This window comes from Schistocerca piceifrons, chromosome X (genome assembly GCF_021461385.2).
Source record: "Schistocerca piceifrons isolate TAMUIC-IGC-003096 chromosome X, iqSchPice1.1, whole genome shotgun sequence".
In the NCBI taxonomy this organism is placed as follows: Eukaryota; Metazoa; Arthropoda; class Insecta; order Orthoptera; family Acrididae; genus Schistocerca; species Schistocerca piceifrons.
The window spans coordinates 595,064,594-595,085,875 of record NC_060149.1 but is presented as its reverse complement, the minus strand read 5'-3'; the positions used below and the strand labels follow the sequence as shown (position 1 = coordinate 595,085,875).

The following is a 21,282-nucleotide window of genomic DNA, read 5'->3' as shown; positions in this document are numbered from 1 at the left end:
AATGTGGGGTTTTCATGTGCAATAAAAAGGGCGGAAATGATGATTATGTTGACCTCTATTCCAATTATCTGTACAGGTTCCAGAACTCTCAGAACCAATGTGATGCAAAACTTTTTTTGATGTGTGTAGTTAACTTTACAGAAGCATAAAATAATAGAATACATTTTGACTGGCTGACTAAACCGAAAGAATGAAAGCTATTCAATCATCAGTTCAAAGACATTTACACTTATCCAAAAACTTGAAAACACGCTCCACACTTGTTTGTAACTGACACAGCTGCTACAGCCCAAGACTTGCAAAATGGTAGGTGCTTCCCTGGAAGGGATAGCTATGGCTCATTAGGTACATAATTCTTGCCTGTATTCATCAGACCTCTTTCCTCCTGTGTGTTGAACTGTAGAAGATTGTGCTTATGCTGCGAAGCAATCTGCTTCTACTTATTTGCTGTCTTTCCAAAAATAGAAAAATGGGTTACACTGTAAGAGATGTTCAAAATCCTAAGATTTGTGAATGCTATACTTTTTCACTTGAAGTACATAAACAAAAACACTAATGTATGCACAGTATTGTCTATAATGATAATGCAAATAATCTAATTTCTTTACTATCACTTTATGCCATAATTGTAAGTTATTTTGTAAGGATTAATTGCTATAACTTAAATATTTTATAAATTTAAACCACCCTAACTTTAATCTTTTTCATAACATCAAACCTTGTTTCTTAACATCTAACTGCAACAATAGATTTACTCAATAACAACCCAAAAGCCATAGGCTTCACATGCTTTTTCATTTCAATTACACAACTGTAACTGAACACATTTGAAATGCCCAATCTTACACAAAGGATTACTGAATAACAAAGTTCTAAGTATTCCACGTAATTATATTTATAAATTTATGCAGTTTCTATACATTAAAACGGTTGCTTATCTGGTAAGCAATCTTTTTTGATGACAATTCTTTCACATGAAATCATTATTAACTGACCCTTAAGATGAAAGAAATCTCCAAAGTAGTGCGTATGTGTCAAGGATAAAGTGTTGAAAATGTATAATGATAAGAAGCCTAGTGACCCAACCCAGTTTTGCACAGGTAGCATAAATATCTACAGCTGGTCAACATGTGTGGCATGTAGGTAATTTTGTACACTGAGCACTGCATGGTTATGATAAAAAGGTCAGAGTACAACATCGGGTGACAATATCATCACTTTCAAAAAATTAAATGATTTAAGCAGCACATGCCACTTGACGGCGTACTGCAACATCTAAAGGTGTCATCAGACTGCCCAATCGCATCCCGCTAACAACACAAACTGTTCATCAAAGGCACTGCACCTTTGTGGCTACTCTCTGTTTGCTGGCAGTAAGAGCCAGCCGTTTGCTGGAAATCATCACTGGATACTGCTCCTGCCACTGTAGGTAGTGCGGTAACTTGCAGCCCCCAATATTGCTACATGATGTCGCTCCAAAAGCCAATTAAATATAGTACATATAACATTTGTGCCTCCTGAGAGCTTGCAGACTACAGAGCCAGTCCACTGCAAATATCAAAATCCCTACAGTCATTACTGACATTAGCCTTTACATAAAGACAGAAAAATGTGGCAGGGGGACTGGAATTCATTGTAGTTCAACCAATTGGAAAGAAATATTTAGAAATTATATACATGAACCTTTCTCATGACTTAATGTATCTATTAGTGAAAAATTTCATCAAAATCCTTACAGTTATTCCTGAGATTAGCCTTCATGTATGTATAGGCTGAAAAAGGCAGTGGAGAGTTTAAATTACAACATGTATAGAAGGAGAATGAATGAATGTACATACAGATTTTGGTAATAATAATTCCATGTGGCTTAATGTCCAAATACAAGTCTTTCATGCGGACGTCACTTCAGCGACTTGCATCTCCCTTGCCAGTTATCCAACCGGGAAAAGGCTAGCTACAATTTAAAGTGGAATCCAAAACAAGTTTCGTTTCTGGCAAATCTCCACATCACTGAGAAGTGATTGCTAGGGTGAAAAATGAAAATAAAATTCTGTGGTCCAACCTGAATTGAAACCTGTGAACTTTTTGGTTTTCAAGCACTTGCTTTACTGCTAGACCACCAGGCTCGATTACGCTTCTGCTCCAGCTCTCTGGAGTTGTGGCAACTTTACTGTGAGATTGCAATGCCTTTGTCGTCACTGTGGTGATGGATTGTGGGTCATCATAGCTCAGCCAATTTCTATGAAATATTTATAAATATATAAGAACCTTTCTCATTAGTGTGTGTGCGCGCCTTTTTCAGCCTATACATACATGAAGGCCTTTGTCGTCACTGTGGTGATGGATTGTGGGTCATCATAGCTCAGCCAATTTCTCTGAAATATTTATAAATATATAAGAACCTTTCTCATTAGTGTGTGTGCGTGAGAGAGAGAGAGAGAGAGAGAGAGAGAGAGAGAGAGAGAGAGAGAGAGAGAGAGAATATGTAAACACAGATTTTTGTACATCTTTTGCACGCATGGACAACAATAATTGTGGGTACAGAGATAACTGAAAAACTGGTGACTTAACAACAGCAACTTACAAAAGAAAGAGGTTTAATCAGCATTGAGTCATTTACCTTGCCACATTTCACTACTGAATTCCCAACAAGCAAACTTTTCCCACATTATTCCAATCATTTCCCAGTTTTTGCCTTGATAACAATAGTGGAAGATGCAATCCACAAATTGATAGGCATGATAAGGTAGTAAAGATGTGAATATGTCAACAAATATTTTAAAAAATTGAATCCTTCACATTTCTGTACTGCTTTGTACCGTTTATGTGTCAGATGTAACTAAGTAACAGAACACTGAGAAATTAGACAGGGCACTATTCCCTTGGTCACATTAGCAAAAGTACAGAGGACACATCTTTCTCAGTAAAGTTAATTTAACGGAACACTGTGAGAAATGCACAGTAGAGAATGACTTTGTCAGGAGGAGAGACTGTACACCTAACTGAATATTTGTTCTTCATTTGTGCCTATTTTTCCATAAATTTCCTTCAATATCTCTTCTTCTAATTAATGCCTGAATTCCTTGTATCAATGTGGTCAGTACTCTCTCTTTTCTTCTTTCCTGGTGGTTCCCATTCTGTGAACCCTCAAGTCAATCTTTCCACTGACATCCTTGTTGTATGTCTATACCATAGGAGAGCTGCACTTCTGACATAAATTTGCCTTCTGATAACTTCATTTATGACTCTTTCCCACCTGAATATTCTGCAGTCATTCTTGAAAAGTCCATCTCAGTTGCTGTCAATCTTTTCATTACTTGGGATTAAACAGTCCATACTTCCAATCCGTACGTCATTATGATTCTAATACCTGTTTTGATGATTTTTTCTTTTGTCTTCTTTTAGATCTGAGGACCAAATCACCTACCATTTGACGTTCCAACGGGGAATTAATTTCTATCTTGTTTACCATCTTGTGTGATTTTTATTCCTAGATATTTGTACTCTTCAGTACATGTAATCATCCCCATTCCTTCTTCCAGGGTCAAATCTCTCTTTGTTTGTCTTGTTCCCAGATATTTTGTCTTATTCATGTTGACCTAAAGGCCAATGTTTTACACTCTTCTATTAATTTTGTAGTTATATATTCAATTCCTTCTCCAACTTGTGCCAAAATTAGCTGGTCATCTGCAAACTGTAGTGAATATATAGTACTATCATTTATTGGGATTTCCACATTCTTCCATTTTTCCAATTCTCTCTCAGCATGCATATATTTTATAAAATGTTGGTAATGGGCTGCATTCATACTGTAACATCTTAGAAGCTGTAAGTTTTTTTCGTTCCTCTCCCTGTTTTCATGGAGTGACAGCTGGCCCATTCTGAAAGTAACAGAACTGAACAAAACTCGTCTCAATCTCTTCATTGGCTCTCCCATACCCCATTTTCCTAACAAAGTACCATCTTATAAATAAAACCATTTATATTTTATTTTTTATATTTATTTCTGTATATTTTGAACCACATCTGAATTAGTTTTGTACAATGACATCCCCGTACTTAGATATGTAACTGAATTTACCTGTGCTATTATTTTGTTGTTTATCACTATTTTTGCTCTTCTTGCATGTTTCCCTTCGATTGCCATTACTTTAGTTTCATTTACAGATATAACTGTGTGATAATTTTGTAAAATGTTATTCAATTTAAATACATTTTCTTGTAAAGATCTTTCACTGTGCTAGGAGAAGTTGGTCATCTAAAAAAAACAAAATAGTGCCAGTAAATTTCTTCCTTCCCAGGTCCATCTCCTTGGAGTACGCAGAATACCATTCTTCTAGAAACTTGTTGATATATACAGGGAAATTCAAAAGTAGCTGTACACACTTCATGGGTGTAATGTATGCATCAAAACAAAAGTAAAATGTTAAATAAAGTTCATCTGAAATGGCTTTATTTCCGAGTTGTTATGCATAACATCATTTGAGGTAGGCATTACACGATGGGCCAGTAAAGGCTTTTGGCATGTCATATTCACCTGCGTATCTACTGACGTTGCTTTGTACACCCCTCTACACTGCTCAGTTGATTCTGACACAAATGCCTTTGTTTACTTCACTTCGGTGTAGTGGCGCCCAGTGTACTACGTAAATTCATTCTGTCACTATGTCACTAGATCACAGACTAATCATCATTGTGTACAGTAAATGTCGTGTGACTAGGGCCTCCTGTCAGGTAGACCGTTTGCTGGGTGCAAGTCTTTCGATTTGACGCCGCTGCGGCGACTTGCGCATCGATGGGGATGAAATGATGATGATTAGGACCACAACACAACACCCAGTCCCTGAGTGGAGAAAATCTCCGACCCAGCTGGCAATCAAACCTGGGCCCTTAGGATTGACAATCTGTCACACTGACCACTCAGCTACAGGGGCGGACATTGTGTACAGTATGATGGCATACTTAAAAGGTGATATGCAGATATGCACCTCCATAATAGTGCAGCACAAGGCAATGCACAAACAACAAGATGATGGCATATGTAAATGTTTCCAAACAGAAGAGTACCAAACCATAGGACTTTCACAGCTGTGGACAGGCATTTATGGGAATATGGCACGTGTGGTGTGCCACAGTTAAGTTGGTCTCAACTGGATGAAGTGGGTGTTGAGAACAGCCTGGAAATGGTAGATGAAGATCTGGTCATAAGTACGTGCTGTAAAGGTGGCACTGTAGGGGTTCCTCAATCAACTGTATGGCATTTGCTTCGCAGACAGCAATTTCATCCATCTCACCTGTGGAAGGTATAGGAACTAAGACCTGCAGGCTACCCAAATGTCAGAATTTCGATCAGTGGTTACATGAGCACAATGCTGCTGATCCACTGTTCAGTCATTGGGTACTGTTTATGGATGACAGTCTCTCTATCCATGTGGGTACTGTGAACACTCATAACATGCACATGTGGGTGGATGAGAATCTTTATGCAAGACAGCATTTTGCAGTGAACCTTTGGTTTGGCATAGTAAACAATCAGTTACGCACACCGCATGTTATTTTACAGTGACCGACTGGCAGAGTGTATTGACAGTTTTTGGAAAATGAATTAGGTGGCTTGCTTCATGATGTCCCATTTACTGCACAAACCAACATCATGGTTTATGCACGATGGTGTCCCTGGAGATTTCAGTTGGGAGCCAAGAGAGCACATCAGGTTTCTTATCCAATAAGTGGATATGTCATGGAGGACCAGCTGTCTGGCCTGCCAGATCTCCAGATCTTAGACCCCCTGGACTTGTACCTTTGTGTCCATCTCAGGGAACTTTTTTATGGTGTTGTAGACAAGAACGTAGCACAACTACAGCAGTGAATTGAAAATGGCTGGCAACAGTGCAGAACGAGATGAATGGCGTCTGCAAGATTCTGAGAATAGCAAGATGTCAAGCACGTCACTGTCTTCATCTACACAGAAATCATTTTGGTCCCTTCTTGTCATTGCTTTCAGAGAAGAATTAATTTTGTGTCATTTGTGTTGCACTTGTGATCCCTATTCTACTGAATATCTCAGTAATAAAGCAATTTCAGACAAATCTTTATTTAAGATTTTACTCTAATTTTGATGCATACATTACACCCATAATGAGTGCGCAGATACCTGTTAATCACTCTGTATACATAGAAAAGGATTGGTGAGAGATGACACCCTTGTTTTAGTTCCTGGTTTACAGTCAATAACTCTTCATTTATACTAATTTTGGTGTTATAATGATTTAATGGAATTCAACAAATTTGGCGGTACCTTGTTGTCAGCGAATATTTCCCATGTCATCCTACCTACCATATGAAAGGTCTTATCAGTCTAGGAAGAGCATAAATACTGGTTTGTTGAATTCTCCTCTTTTCTAACAACTGTTTTGAAACAAATGTTGCATCTACACAGGACCTGCCTTTACAAAAGACACATTGCCCTCTCGTAAATATGTTTCTGCTATTGGCTAGAGTTTCCTTTTAATGATAGAGGAATAAGCTTTACAAGCAGCACTTAAAATGGATAGTGCCCTGTAATTTCAGCATTCTTTTTTTATCTCCTTCCTTGTATACAGTTATAATTCTTGCTACTTTCCATTCCTATGACACTAAAACTTTGGGCAATGGCTCTGTGATTGCTTCGTAGCTCTGCTAGCAAATCCTATTCCCACATCCATGAAGGTGAAAACCATATAGCCCCTGGGTAAAGCACTCTCTCATTAGGAGTGTAGCAGATGGGAGAGAGTGAAATTTGAGTTCTTGGCATCCAGTTGTTGACTTACATCTCAACTGGACTTTTTGGCTAAGGGAGAAAACCCCAACAGAAAGATCAAGTAGGTCAGGAAACAAAGTGGCAGACCCACCACCTGACTACCCTAGTAAGAGACTGGTGTCCTCTTAATGAAGGAGGAGGAGGGGGAGTAACTCTTTGTATTTTTATTCTTGCTGTAGTTTTTATATAGGTTCTGGATTGCTTTAATTATGGTATGGAATTGATTTTAAGCCTTCCACAAACTGCATGATGGATATAATCATAGGCTTTCTCTCTGTCTGCAAAAAGTGAAGGGGCTGATTCCAAATATTTTTCAAGTATTTGTAGCAAACAAAATATATGTTCTTCAGTTGATATTCAATTTCATTCCACTTCTTACACTATTTAAATACACTTCAACTATACAGTTGTATTCACATACCATTATTCAACAGTAGAAATGAAGCAAAACATCTGTTGAAACTGAAGAGTGATCCTACAAACACTCAAAAGGATGACAAGGGTATAATGGTTCAAATGGCCCCGAGCACTATATGACTTAACATCTGAGGTCATCAGTCCCCTAGAACTTAGAACTACTTAAACCTAACTAACCTAGGGACATCAACAAATCCATGTCCAAGGCAGGATTCAAACCTACGACCGTAGCAGTCACACGGTTCCAGACTGAAGCGCCTAGAACCGCTCGGCCACACAAGCCGGCTCCACAGGGGTATTAAAGCATAGCTATTCAAGACACCTAAGATGGTAACAATATCACACTATTAAATGACTTTCCCTTTGTCTCCCTCATCCAAATGTGTTTAATCTTGTACTAGTTTAGATACTGATATTTCACTATTTTTTGTGACTAATGAAATTGAAATAGTTCCTACTGATAATTACAAAAAAACATTCAGATATTCAAATTTTCCCCAACACACACATATATAAATACATATAACATTTGCTTACCTCTAAGCAGAAACCCTCATTGATCCTGGTTTTATCCTGCAGAGAAACACACGGAAGACAAAATATAATGAACAAGTGCTAAATGACTTCTGAACATGGTACACAAAATACATGTAATTTGGAGGACAAGGACCAAAGTGAAAATAATACAATACTTATTATACATTATTATTCAATTTCTACAAGAACGTGGTACATCAAATACAAATTTCTGTACAATTTGGAGTCATGAACTCCTCAAATAATATGTAGCAGTCCTTTGAGAAAACTTCATCCACTCTTAAAAATAATTACATAACATCTGGAAATAAATATTGAGTATAATGACTAGAATAATACCACATGTTCCTTCAACAGGACTACAAGTCAGATACTGCACTTAAACATTTTTACCAGCAAAATAATATCAAAGCAAGCACACAAGTATAAGAGCAAGATTAAGCTTACTAAGAACTCCTCACTACAGAAGAATTCTGGATGAGGTCAACAATACACTACATAGACAGATTTAAAAGAAAGCAGGTCACGAAATCTGAAAAAAAGAAAAATAATTCCTTTAACATCAAAATACAAGAAAAATAGATGTGCCTGATAAAGCTATCTGTAAATTTTAAAATAAATTTATCAACTACAATAATACGTCACAGAAAGATTGAACTCCATGTTGAGCTTAGGTCATTGCTGTGACAAATGAGCCAACTTTGTACTTTTCCATTAATGGCATGCAATTTTAATCTTATTGAATTCGGCACACAATCTACCTTTGATTTAAGGTTAGTGCAGTTAAGAAGAGCTACAGAATTAAGGGCTTTAGGTTTATTCCAGCACCCTATGCAAGCCATAATTGTTAAAGCAACGAACAAGCAATCTACTGGCAAAAGAGAAGAAAAAAAATGTAACCACTTGTTTTCATGCAAAACAAGGTAAAATTTGATAACATCTTTCTAACAATAGAAGTGCATGACCTCAAATACTCAGAACCATGCAAAAATTTGTTTAGAACATAAATTGCTCATCCCAAAAACAGCAGTATAAGCCATTTGCATGCAAAACTGCATGTCTTATCATGAAATACTTTTGAAGGATCACCTATTCAAGGGCTTTAGGCAGGAACTTTGGTAAGAGGAAGAAACAAAATACCAGTATAATAGCACAAAAAATACATATATTTTAATGTTGTGATTTACTGTTATATTTCCCTCTGCTTAATATAATTATGCTATCTGAAGAATGAACTTTCCCACTGACTTAATAGTGCTGCACAGTTATACTGTCTTCAAAGTGCAGGTGTGGGATTTCAGTCAGAACAATAGGGACATCTGACTGAAGATGCTTTTTCACTTCAACATCATTTCTGCATTCATGCAGTCCAATATCAAATGCCAATCAAACTGTGTTTTAGATATTATGATATTGGTATGTCAATGTTATGACCTGCCTTCTGCCATGCATACTATAACATAGGCTTTTACTTTGGTGTGGAAGGTTGATTCTAGAGAACACAGTGAAGACTGATGATGAAATGATGATTGTGTGACTTAACTTGCAGTTTTTCTCACTGTGGTTTTGCAATATCAACAATCCTTCTCATGCAGAACTTGTATCGCCTAAGGAAATAGACATCAATGGGCTGACAATAGTTTGTTGTATTCAGTGTGGTTTTGCTCCTATTACATTGGTATCTGTTTCTTCACATTACCAAAGCTCCTCTCTTAGACCTTGAACAGATGATCATTCTAATATGTCTCATGGGAAAACACACCGTTTTGCATACTAGTTTATATTACTGTTTCTGGGATGAATCATTTATATTTTAAGCATATTTTTGTGTGATTACGAGCATTTGAGGTCATGCATTTCCCTTACAAGAACATTTTCAAACTTAAAAAAAGGACATTTTTTGCCTGGGACTGTGTAATTGTTATTGCCCAATGTCAAAATAGATCACTGTGCTTACACTATTGTGAAATCAAGAGCATCAGCAATATCACGGGAGAAATATATAAACAATTAAGTTTCGTCAAAGTACCGTGAAGCTTCATTACACTAAATGGCAATACCACGAGAGTAGGCAATTAGTATATTTTACAAAAAGTAAGCAGATCTGCATAAACTTCAATAAGAAACATCAACACCTGAAATAAGTGGATTATTGCAGAAAGCACGACTGAGAAACTGCCAGTCAGGTTTCATATGTGGTGTGTGTGGTGTGTGTGTGTGTGTGTGTGTGTGTGTGTGTGTGTGTGTGTGTGTGAGCGAGAGAGAGAGAGAGAGAGAGAGAGAACTGCAGTGTTTGGTAGCAGGTGCAGGAACAAGTTAAGACTGACAGCAATGTGTAAACACTGATGAAATGGTAGAGTCTAAAACGTGATGTCTGGAATAAATTTACACTGACTGTAGATGAAAACACCAAGTCTACTGTTAACTTATCATGCATAAACTGTTCAACAGTGTTATGTTTCCAGTTGTGAACAATTCCATTTAAGAAAAAAATTGTTTAACAAGATCCCACTGACAGGTCCTTCTGAGATACCTGTAGTAATGAAAATAGTACTGCTGCAATGTGTGTTTCAGGGTGTGCTAGAGATGGGACCTTTTAATCCTGTTTTGGTGAAAGTTGCAAAGAGTAGGCCAACAATTAACAGATGTAACTACACATTATGGAAAAATCAGTACTACAAATTTAATGCAATAAGCCTCTACTGCAAGTAACCATGTCAGTGAATAGGCTGACAATATGAAGTGGTGTAGTGCCATGTTTTAATATGGAAGTAATTACTAAGAAGTGCACTGTGACAGTCGATATGTGGATTAATTCACAGAGTCAGGTGCACTACATCACACTTACAGCACATTACACACACATTGGTCTCTTGTGAACAATATTTTATTCATAACGAAATTACCCATTGTCAAGAAGACTGGAGAGCATATATTGCAAGAAATAGAAGACAAGATGGCCGACTGGAATATATTTTAACATTTACTATTTATTTTCACTTTATTTTATTTCCCATACTATCTTGTTATTTAGTATTTTTAACCTTCCTCAAATACACACACACACACACACACACACACACACACAGAGAGAGAGAGAGAGAGAGAGAGTCATAGTATATGAAATTATTACTCTATTTATTCCATGTTAAACTTTACTCTTTGATCAACATAATACCATTGTAAATGTCAAGCTGCCAAACCAACAAGACAGTTTTTGTGAACCAACAGGACTACAAAAGACAAATTTAAAGACGCTGTCATTTCAATATGTAAGGCATAATTTTCTACTGCAGGTAAATGGATTTTAAATAAGTTTACATTTCTATTCATTGAGGTAATAGAATACATTTTGTACACAAAATCACTTGAGAATGGTATAGAAAGCTAAACTTAGTTGTGACCTAATAAAAGTATACAGCAAAAATTGAAAATGCCACTTTCTATGCTTGACAGAGAGAGAGAGAGAGAGAGAGAGAGAGAGAGAGAGAGAGAGAGAGAGAGTGTACCCACAATAATGTACACAATTATTTTACTGTCCAGTGGAGTCTTGTTAAAACAGTTTCAGAATTTAAAACTACTTGATGTCTTTTTGAGAGAGGTTTAAGGTTCATCTGCACATTCAATCTGTGGACATCACAAATTGGAGAGTTCTGCTCATAGTCATGAACATGAAGAGAGAAATCATGCTGTCATTTTAATGTAACTATTTAAAGCATACAAGAATCAACTACACATCATTATTGGGCTCTATGTGAAGCTACCCTCACCCTGAAGGTTGGTTTAAACACCACAGTGCTTTACTACTCTCCTGCTAGGGGTAGTATGCCCTTGCCTTCCTCTCAAATTTGAACTGAATGACCCAGCCAATTATAGATGGTGCTGGAATGCTGCAAAAGTATAGAAACTAGTGGAGGATGACCTCCTTTACTTTCTTAAACATGTAGTGTAGCTGTTTTCCAAGTGAAAAGAAAAAAGAAGAATAAATTGGATGACCTAATATGTTTCCATGTCTTCTGATCATTTGAATGAGAATCATTTACATTTCTTATGTATATTTATTACAAACATATAATTTGCAGTTACTTTTCATAATTAAGTTTTATTATTGTTATTGCATCTTGATAACTGGACAGCATACTTATTAAAGCTTTCAGATTAACTCTTGGGAATTTATTTGGTTTATCAATATACTGTAACACCTTTGTTAATGGGCCTTCAGATCCCAGTATTAATGATTCTCTCTAAATATCTACCTATTTATCAATGTTGTTTGGTGGTAAATGAACATTAAAATCAATGTGGGAAATTTTAAGTTGGTCTCTTAGAGCTTTACAATGCTTTACTTTGCATAAGGAATTTGTTTTACTGTTTATCTCCACTTTTGATGATTATGAATGACTGTTACAAATTCCACTTTCTGGATGTAAACTGTCTTCCTTCCCTGTTCTGAGGATACGTACTTATGACTTTGTCTTCAAGTTCATTACAGATCGATCATTACTCGAGCTGGAGGGACTCTTTACCTGGAAGGTCCTCATACTTATGAATATGAAACCACTGCCTGAACCACATTGGTTCACTTCATAGCTCTATAATAGCCTTACCTGAAGCCCAACTAACCAGACCACTGCTCTGCATATCGATTTCTTTCTTCAAAGAGTTTTGATTTCACTTACTGTGCAACACACAGTACTGCAATGGTGGCATTCCTCAACATGAATGACACTTAGTACTAGGACCATTCTGGTATGCTCAGTCTTGTTTATCTTCTTTTGTTTAGCATTATGTTTTTATCTGAATTGTCAACCAGTTTTTGGACAATTTTTCTACTTAAGTCTGTCCACTGTTTGATGAAGACTGGAAGTGATGAGGATTTTTAAAATAATCCTTGCATTTTTGTAACAGTCTTTTTCTGTAATTTTAATTAACTCTATTCATCAAATAGGGCTCTCTTTGTGGTTGTAGCTTGCAAATTTTAGCTGCCCTTTACTTTCAGTATAGCTTAAGAGTGAATTTGTTACACTGTTAAACCACCACACATACTGACAGATCCGAAGCCACACCACCCCACATTAGGCTCAAGCATTCCCTACCCCAAGATAGTTCCCCCCTCTCACTTATTTAGGGTTGCTTTTAATGAGATAACCATAGAAATTTTTGCTACAATTAGACCTTGAATTATTTAAATTAACAGACAATTTGTAAAGACTGATATATAACCTGCCAAATCTAGAATGTATAGTATTACTAATAATCTATGATTCTTTAGTAACTATAATCAATTACAACCAGAATTATTTGCACCCATCCTGAAGTTTTGAACATGATTTTATTTATTAATAAACAAGGATACTGTATTCACAAATAATGTCTTCGTTGATAAGGCCCCATCTTTCTCGAGAGGTCTTCACTGGCACTACACCGGCTTGTAACCTACTGACTATTCTCTAAGTCTCCCATGTACATTTAGTGCTTTAGGCTGCTCTCCTTGAAGTGGAGGCCAACTTGCAGGTTCTGTGCTGCACTATCACTGTCATAATTGACTTTAATCATTAAGGTACACATCCAACCAATTTGATCTAGTTAGAACTGTTGCCTATTAATTTCCAGTGACTAGCTCAGATTTTTCTATGGCAGAAAGGCCTGAAACTGAATCCATTCAGTCACATCAGGCCACACGAGAAGCTGCTTGATAAAATAAGCAGTGAAAGTGACATACAAGCTGCTGACATGCTGTCAAATTTAGAAATTTTGCTGCTGGCATGTTGGCCCATGACGCGACAATGTGACTGCTAAATAGTTCAGAAGTCTTTTTGTTTTTTGGAGTGGGGGCAAAGGGGTAATTACATGTTGTTATGTTCGTTGATAGTGTTTTGTTTGGGTTATTATACCAAACAAAACATAAGAAAATTGATGCTGAATGGGGACAAAATAAGAAACAATATTAAAGTAACCCAACCACCAACCACCATTTAAATTCTGACATGTTGCTGGTGGTTTTTGGGTGTGCCCCAAACCCAGTCAGCCACATCCATGTATCTAGATGACATCAAAATATGGAACCTACAGTTACCCATACAATTGAAAGAAATATAAATATTGTAGAGCCACAGGTTATAGCACATATCTGGGTACAGCAGCCTACAGAAAATCTTGTTTCTGCAGGGGAAGAAAAGAGGACTCCATTCCTACAATTATCTACAAACATGTTTAATACATACACTGTATACCAAATTTATTTCATTTATAGGGAAATGAAATAAGATTGTGGACTAATGTATCTGCCCTCAATACAGAAAAACATACTAAAAAGTGTAATTTTTCCAATATAAAACAACCTGGCTAAAACACAAACCTTCCTAGAACTAAGACAAAAGAGAATTTAAACACCAACAATATAATCGAACAAAATTCAGTCTTCAGCGGGCCTGTCACAACACCTGAAAATGTACATGGATGAGGTGGTGGTGACATCAGAATGTGGAATTCCACATTCACACTACACTGCGAAGCAGCAAATGAAGAATCTGGCATGTCAAATTTTTGCCTTGTGGAGAGGAACATGACTAATGACATGCGGCATCAGTTTTACATCACAAGCAGTTTAGGTGGTGCCCTATTGTATGAAGTTAAATGCCTTTTTTAAATAAAATAAATTAGAGTACATAGTATGAATATCCCCCCCCCCATGAACCATGGACCTTGCCGTTGGTGGGGAGGCTTGTGTGCCTCAACGATACAGATAACTGTACCGTAGGTGCAACCACAATAGTTACAAATGTGTGGTTCCTGAAGAGGGGCAGCAGCCTTTTCAGTAGTTGCAGGGGCAACAGTCTGGATGATTGACTGATCTGGCCTTGTAACAGTAGCCAAAGAGGCCTTGCTGTTCTGGTACTGCGAACGGCTGAAAGCATGGGGAAACTAAAGCCGTCATTTTTCCCGAGGGCATGCAGCTTTACTGTATGATTCAATGATGATGGCGTACTCTTGGGTAAAATATTCCGGAGGTAAAAATAGTCCCCCATTCGGATCTCCAGGCGGGGACTACTCAAGAGGACATCGTTATCAGGAGAAAGAAAACTGGCATTCTACGGATCGGAGCGTGGAATGTCAGATCCCTTAATTGGGCAGGTAGGTTAGAAAATTTAAAAAGGGAAATGGATAGGTTAAAGTTAGATATAGTGGGAATTAGTGAAGTTCGGTGGCAGGAGGAACAAGACTTTTGGTCAGGTGAATACAGAGTTATAAATACAAAATCAAATAGCGGTAATGCAGGAGTAGGTTTATTAATGAATAAAAAAAATAGGAGTGTGGGTAAGCTACTATAAACAGCATAGTGAACGCCTTATTGTGGCCAAGATAGACACGAAGCCCACGCCTACTACAGTAGTACAAGTTTATATGCCAACTAGCTCTGCACATGATGAAGAAGTTAATGAAATGTATGATGAGATAAAAGAAATTATTCAGGTAGTGAAGGGAGATGAAAATTTAATAGTCATGGCTGACTGGAATTCGACAGTAGGAAAAGGAAGAGAAGGAAAGATAGTACGTGAATATGGATTGGGGGTAAGAAATGAAAGAGGTAGCCACCTGGTAGAATTTTGCACAGAGCATAACTTAATCATAGCTAACATTTGGTCCAAGAATCATGAAAGAAGGTTGTATACATGGAAGAACCATGGAGATACTAAAAGGTTTCAGATAGATTATATAATGGAAAGACAGAGATTTAGGAACCAGATTTTAAATTGTAAGACATTTCCAGGGGCAGATGTGGACTCTGACCACAATCTATTGGTTATGAACTGTAGATTAAAACTGAAGAAACTGCAAAAAGGTGGGAATTTAAGGAGATGGGACCTGGATAAACTGAAAGAACCAGAGGTTGTACAGAGTTTCAGGGAGAGCATAAGGGAACAACTGACAGGAATGGGGGAAAGAAATACAGTAGAAGAAGAATGGGTAGCTTTGAGAGATGAAGTAGTGAAGGCAGCAGAGGATCAAGTAAGTAAAAAGACGAGGGCTAGTAGAAATCCTTGGGTAACAAAAGAAATATTGAATTTAATTGATGAAAGGAGAAAATATAAAAATGCAGTAAATGAAGCAGGCAAAAAGGAATACAAACGTCTCAAAAATGAGATCGACAGGAAGTGCAAAATGGCTAAGCAGGGATGGCTAGAGGACAAATGTAAGGATGTAGAGGCTTGTCTCACTAGGGGTAAGATAGATACTGCCTACAGGAAAATTAAAGAGACCTTTGGAGAGAAGAGAACCACTTGTATGAATATCAAGAGCTCAGATGGAAACCCAGTTCTAAGCAAAGAAGGGAAAGCAGAAAGTTGGAAGGAGTATATAGAGGGTCTATATAGGGGCGATGTTCTTGAGGACAATACAATGGAAATGGAAGAGGAGGTAGATGAAGATGAAATGGGAGATATGATACTGCGTGAAGAGTTTGACAGAGCACTGAAAGACCTAAGTTGAAACAAGGCCCTGGGAGTAGACAACATTCCATTAGAACTACTGATGGCCTTGGGAGAGCCAGTCATGACAAAACTCTACCATCTGGTGAGCAAGATGTATGAGACAGGTGAAATACCCACAGACTTCAAGAAGAATATAATAATTCCAATCCCAAAGAAAGCATGTGTTGACAGATGTGAAAATTACCAAACTATCAGTTTAATAAGTCACAGCTGCAAAATACTAACTCGAATTCTTTACAGACGAATGGAAAAACTGGTAGAAGCCGACCTCGGGGAAGATCAGTTGGGATTCTGTAGAAATGTTGGAACACTTGAGGCAATACTGACCCTATGACTTATCTTAGAAGAAAGATTAAGGAAAGGCAAACCTACGTTTCTAGCATTTGTAGACTTAGGGAGAGAAACCTTTTGACAATGTTGACTGGAATACTCTCTTTCAAATTCTGAAGGTGGCAGGGGTAAAATACAGGGAGCGAAAGGCAATTTACAATTTGTACAGAAACCAGAAGGCAGTTATAAAAGTTGAGGGACATGAAAGGGAAGCAGTGGTTGGGAAGGGAGTGAGACAGGGTTGTAGCCTCTCCCCAATGCTATTCAATCTGTATATTGAGCAAGCAGTAAAGGAAATGAAAGAAAAGCTCGGAGTAGGTATTAAAATCCATGGAGAAGAAATAAAAACTTCGAGGTTCGCCGATGACATTGTAATTCTGTCAGAGGCAGCAAAGGAGTTGGAAGAGCGGTTGAATGGAATGGACAGTGTGTTGAAAGGAGGATATAAGATGAACATCAACAGAAGCAAAACGAGGATAATGGAATGTAGTCGAATTAAGTCGGGTGATGCTGAGGGAATTAGATTAGGATATGAGACACTTAAAGTAGTAAAGGAGTTTTGCTATTTGGGGAGCAAAATAACTGATGATTGTCGAAGTAGAGAGGATATAAAATGTAGACTGGCAATGGCAAGGAAAGCGTTTCTGAAGAAACGAAAGTTGTTAACATCGAGTATAGATTTAAGTGTCAGGAAGTCGTTTCTGAAAGTATTTGTATGCAGTGTAGCCATGTATGGACGTGAAACATGGACGATAAATAGTTTGGACAAGAAGATAATAGAAGCTTTCGAAATGTGGTGCTACAGAAGAATGCTGAAGATTAGATGGGTAGATCACATAACTAATGAGGAAGTACTGAATAGAATTGGGGAGAAGAGGAGTTTGTGGCACAACTTGACCAGAAGAAGGGATCGGTTTGTAGGACATGTTCTGAGGCATCAATGGATCACCAATTTAGTATTGGAGGGCAACGTGGAGGGTAAAAATCGTAGAGGGAGACCAAGAGATGAATACACTATGCAGATTCAGAAGGATGTAGGCTGCAGTAGGTACTGGGAGATGATGAGGCTTGCACAGGATAGAGTAGCATGGAGAGCTGCATCAAACCAGTCTCAGGACTGAAGACCACCACAACAACAACAACAACAACAACAACACAGTATGAATATAAAATGTTTCACAGCACCAGCACATTGAGGATATCTTCAAAATACATCATTTTAGGTACAATTTGTTATAAGAAAATGACAGGAAATACATATCGGTAGTTAAAGACTTCCCATGTTTGATGCTTTTGGTGTTACAACTTGTGTTCCATGAAGGTATACCATTTCTATGCTACAGCTCAACGGTGATTATCAAAAGCACATCTTTTTTTAAAAAAATTGTCATAGTTAAATATCAAATAATGAAATTTGGAGATTCAACTATTACACTGTGTATAACATATAAGGAGGCACAGCTGTCATGTGAAAGCTGTACCATAGTTGATAGTGTCATGAACTACAAAGAAAACGGTAGCAGGTGCACATCTAGCTACCTCCAAATTTTGTTTCACCTTTTGTTTTCTAAAAGTTCTGTGTCGTTCTTATTAATGTAATGGAAGTATTATATACAACAGTCAATGTTACTTATTATAAATAATGTATTTGCTGCAGTTCTTGTTGTATAGGCTAGCGACTGAAACGTTTGCCCAGTGGCCAGAAATCTTAATGGAACTACTGGTCTACGTCAGAAAGTAATTCCAAGTTGCAGACTGGAAGTTTTTGCTATTTTGAAACTGTGTGTAAATTATATATATAGCTATCTCTTTCTTTTGTAGACTGCCTCATGTTTGTACCTTGCAGGTAAATTTTTTTTTATATTTTTTTTGGAGGGGGGGAAGGGGGGGGTGTGAGAAACTCTTCTTCCATTCAAATGAAATTACAAAACGAATCCTGATATTGAAACCTATGTGAAGTACATTACCTCAGGGTAATCATAGAACATGGATGTGCAAATTGATATTTGACACCATACTCTAACTGTATTTAAATTGAAACCGAAGAGAAGATGGACATTCAATTGAGTTATTTGTTAACTTCTACTAGTACATATCTCAGATCATTGTACAGCATTATGTAGTGTTCCTCAACCAGTAATTTGACGTTCATGCTATCAACGAGTCCAGAATCTTCTTCACCATTTCTTCCACTCTTCCTAGACAATTGCTAACAGAATGAACAATGCCATTTTAATCACGTCCATTTTCATTACGAAATTGCGATTTGCAAGCCAGATGCAGACAAGAACTGCCATTGGACATTGCTGTGGTCTCAAACCATGACGACGAGCACCCCTGTTAAGATGTAGCAGGTCATTTCACAATGCGAAGTAACCACAACAGACACCACATCTGGTGTGCTACATGATGAGAAACATGTCCCATGTAAGGACAGTGTTAGGTAAGACACAAAATAAGTTTTGTAGTTGCAGTATAGCATAAACTGTTCATTTAGTATACAAAGTTGGAACTGTCATAGAATATTTATTTTGAGCCTAAAAATTAAATCTCTGGGAAAAAGTAATTTGATGTTTACATGGCAGTAGAATTGTCAGTTTAGATGTTATAATTGCTTGACATTGTTAGTGTTATGGGAGGCGACCTTTAAGTATAGAGTTGTAGTCTTCGTTTGGAAAACTTTTTATTTGAAAAGATCACATGGAGGGATACAATGATTCTATTTCTCTTAGCCTACTCAACATACAGCATTAAATGCACTTATGGTACTCATGCCTTTATATGTAATTGTTTGCTATTGTCCTGAATGTCAGAATTATTTTTTCTTACATAATTTACACCACGGCTATGTCGATGTTCTGCTACTTGCATAGCGACTGTCCATGATAAACAATATTTAAAATTTTTGTAAAAGCGTATTTTGTATAAATTTTATAATTTTAAACATACTAATGTATGATCTAGTGTCTGGCATTTTATGTTAAATATAGTCTGATGGATTGCTCTAATGGAATGTCAAATCTTCATCACCTACGCCACCCATTGGTTCTATCTGTGCAGCTTTCATACCTTTATAAACAAAATACGATAATGTACTCTACACCTATTTTTAAACTATAGTATATTTTTTATTGTTTTACTCTGCAAAAGCACTGTTTGTTCACTGAACTGTCACCTGTTGGCAGCTTCAATGAGTCAAAAGTCGGGTACACACTGTATCGGTCAGTCTATCTGATACTGTCAGTTGGATAGCTTCTTCCAATACTGTCAACAGATAAGATGGCTCCTTATGTTGCCACTAGCACTACGGTGTATATGTTATATCACACAATAAAATGGCGCACAGCGCAAAAAAAAATCTATTACCGGACCACTGATTTCATCTATTCTTCATATTGTGAATATTGGCCTGTAGCCTTCTCTATACTTTCAGATCTGAAGATGGCCATTTAACTGACAAATTAGTAATCATTTCATCCTTCCTTGGGATCTGCTGCAGTTCAGAGATAGTGGAAATTTGAGTCTCCAATTCATCCACCTACAAGGTCAACAAATGTCTACAACACAAATCTGATGTCCACTGAATAGTGTGTGATGTGCACAAAGGACAATCCAGGTGATTTCTCACAGCCACAAGTGATGAATCATTAAATATGATGCTCGTAATGTTTCAGATTTCACCCTGAAAATCTTCAAGAGAAGGATCACAAGAGTGTGGTGTGTGTGCTAGTAGTGTGCAACACATTCTGAAGAGAGGCAGGTTAGGTTACTTCATTCCAAGGGTGGTATAACAGGTAAGCGACAACCATAATTTTGCGAATTCATTGAAGGGATGGTTACATGTGAATTACGACTTATGGGTGGCACTGTTTAATCTGACAAAGCACAACTGAAACTTATTGGAATTATCAGTCAGCATTATGGTGTGTCCTGAGCTGAAGATAATCCCCATGTTAGTGGTGAAAGGGATGTGAACTTGGTGGGGGGATATGTGGTGTGGTTTGTATTCTAGGGGACTCAAAGCTGCCATGCACTTCCACTTCATTGTGGTTTTTCCATGTATAAATGTTGATGTAGATTTTGAAGGAATTGTAGCAGGAGTAAAGTACCTAATGGTGGTTTATGATTACATTTTCCCTTCCATTCATACAATGTATGGTTATGACAGATTTTATTACCGACAAGATGGTGGCCTTCTGCACTGTCATAGGGCTGTGCGAACTTATTTGGATCAAAATGTTCCAGGCCAGTCAATAAGATTTACGGGAACAATTTAACTTTTCTCCATATTCTTCAGGCCCTACAGCACTTGGTCTTTTTTTCTAAATGGACACAGTTAAGGAGAAAGAGTACAACAAAGTATAGATTCAAACAGTATGCAAATAATAATAATAATAATAATAATAATAATAATAATAATAATAATAATAATAATAATAATAATTTTACGCTTTGCTACAAGCTTAAACATCTGTTGTGTTTCATACATGGAAATGTATCGATGTTGGAGGCCAACAGTTTCAATAATTCCAATAACAAACATTTGGATCATACAGTTCAACCAGAAAGTACCCTCATATATATAAAATTAAATATTCTACACGCTCGAGTTCTGTTGTTTGTAAGGCGCTTACAGTATCAAGCAGTAAACAAAAATTGGTTGAAGAACAAGAATAATTATCAAAATGATTCAAAAGTTTGGTCAGA

At 37.2% G+C, this 21,282-nt stretch overlaps 1 protein-coding gene across 3 annotated transcripts in view; it reads right to left on the bottom strand.

Moving 5' to 3' along the window:
* LOC124723239 (isocitrate dehydrogenase [NAD] subunit gamma, mitochondrial) overlaps positions 1 to 21,282 on the bottom strand; it is a 123,089-nt gene that overhangs the window by 4,608 nt on the left and 97,199 nt on the right. Inside the window, exons 10-11 of one of the 3 annotated variants that reach the window (XR_007006552.1) lie at positions 20,754 to 20,897; positions 7,906 to 8,285 (exon numbers count right to left, since the gene is read on the bottom strand). Coding sequence is in view for 2 of the 3 variants with exons in the window: in XM_047248435.1 (XP_047104391.1) it covers positions 7,756 to 7,789 (34 nt within the window). In the remaining variant the exon portion in view is untranslated. Of the gene's footprint in view, positions 1 to 7,753; positions 7,790 to 7,905; positions 8,286 to 20,753; positions 20,898 to 21,282 lie in introns of those variants that run through there. The other 2 variants (XM_047248435.1, XM_047248436.1) reach the window with 2 other exon arrangements.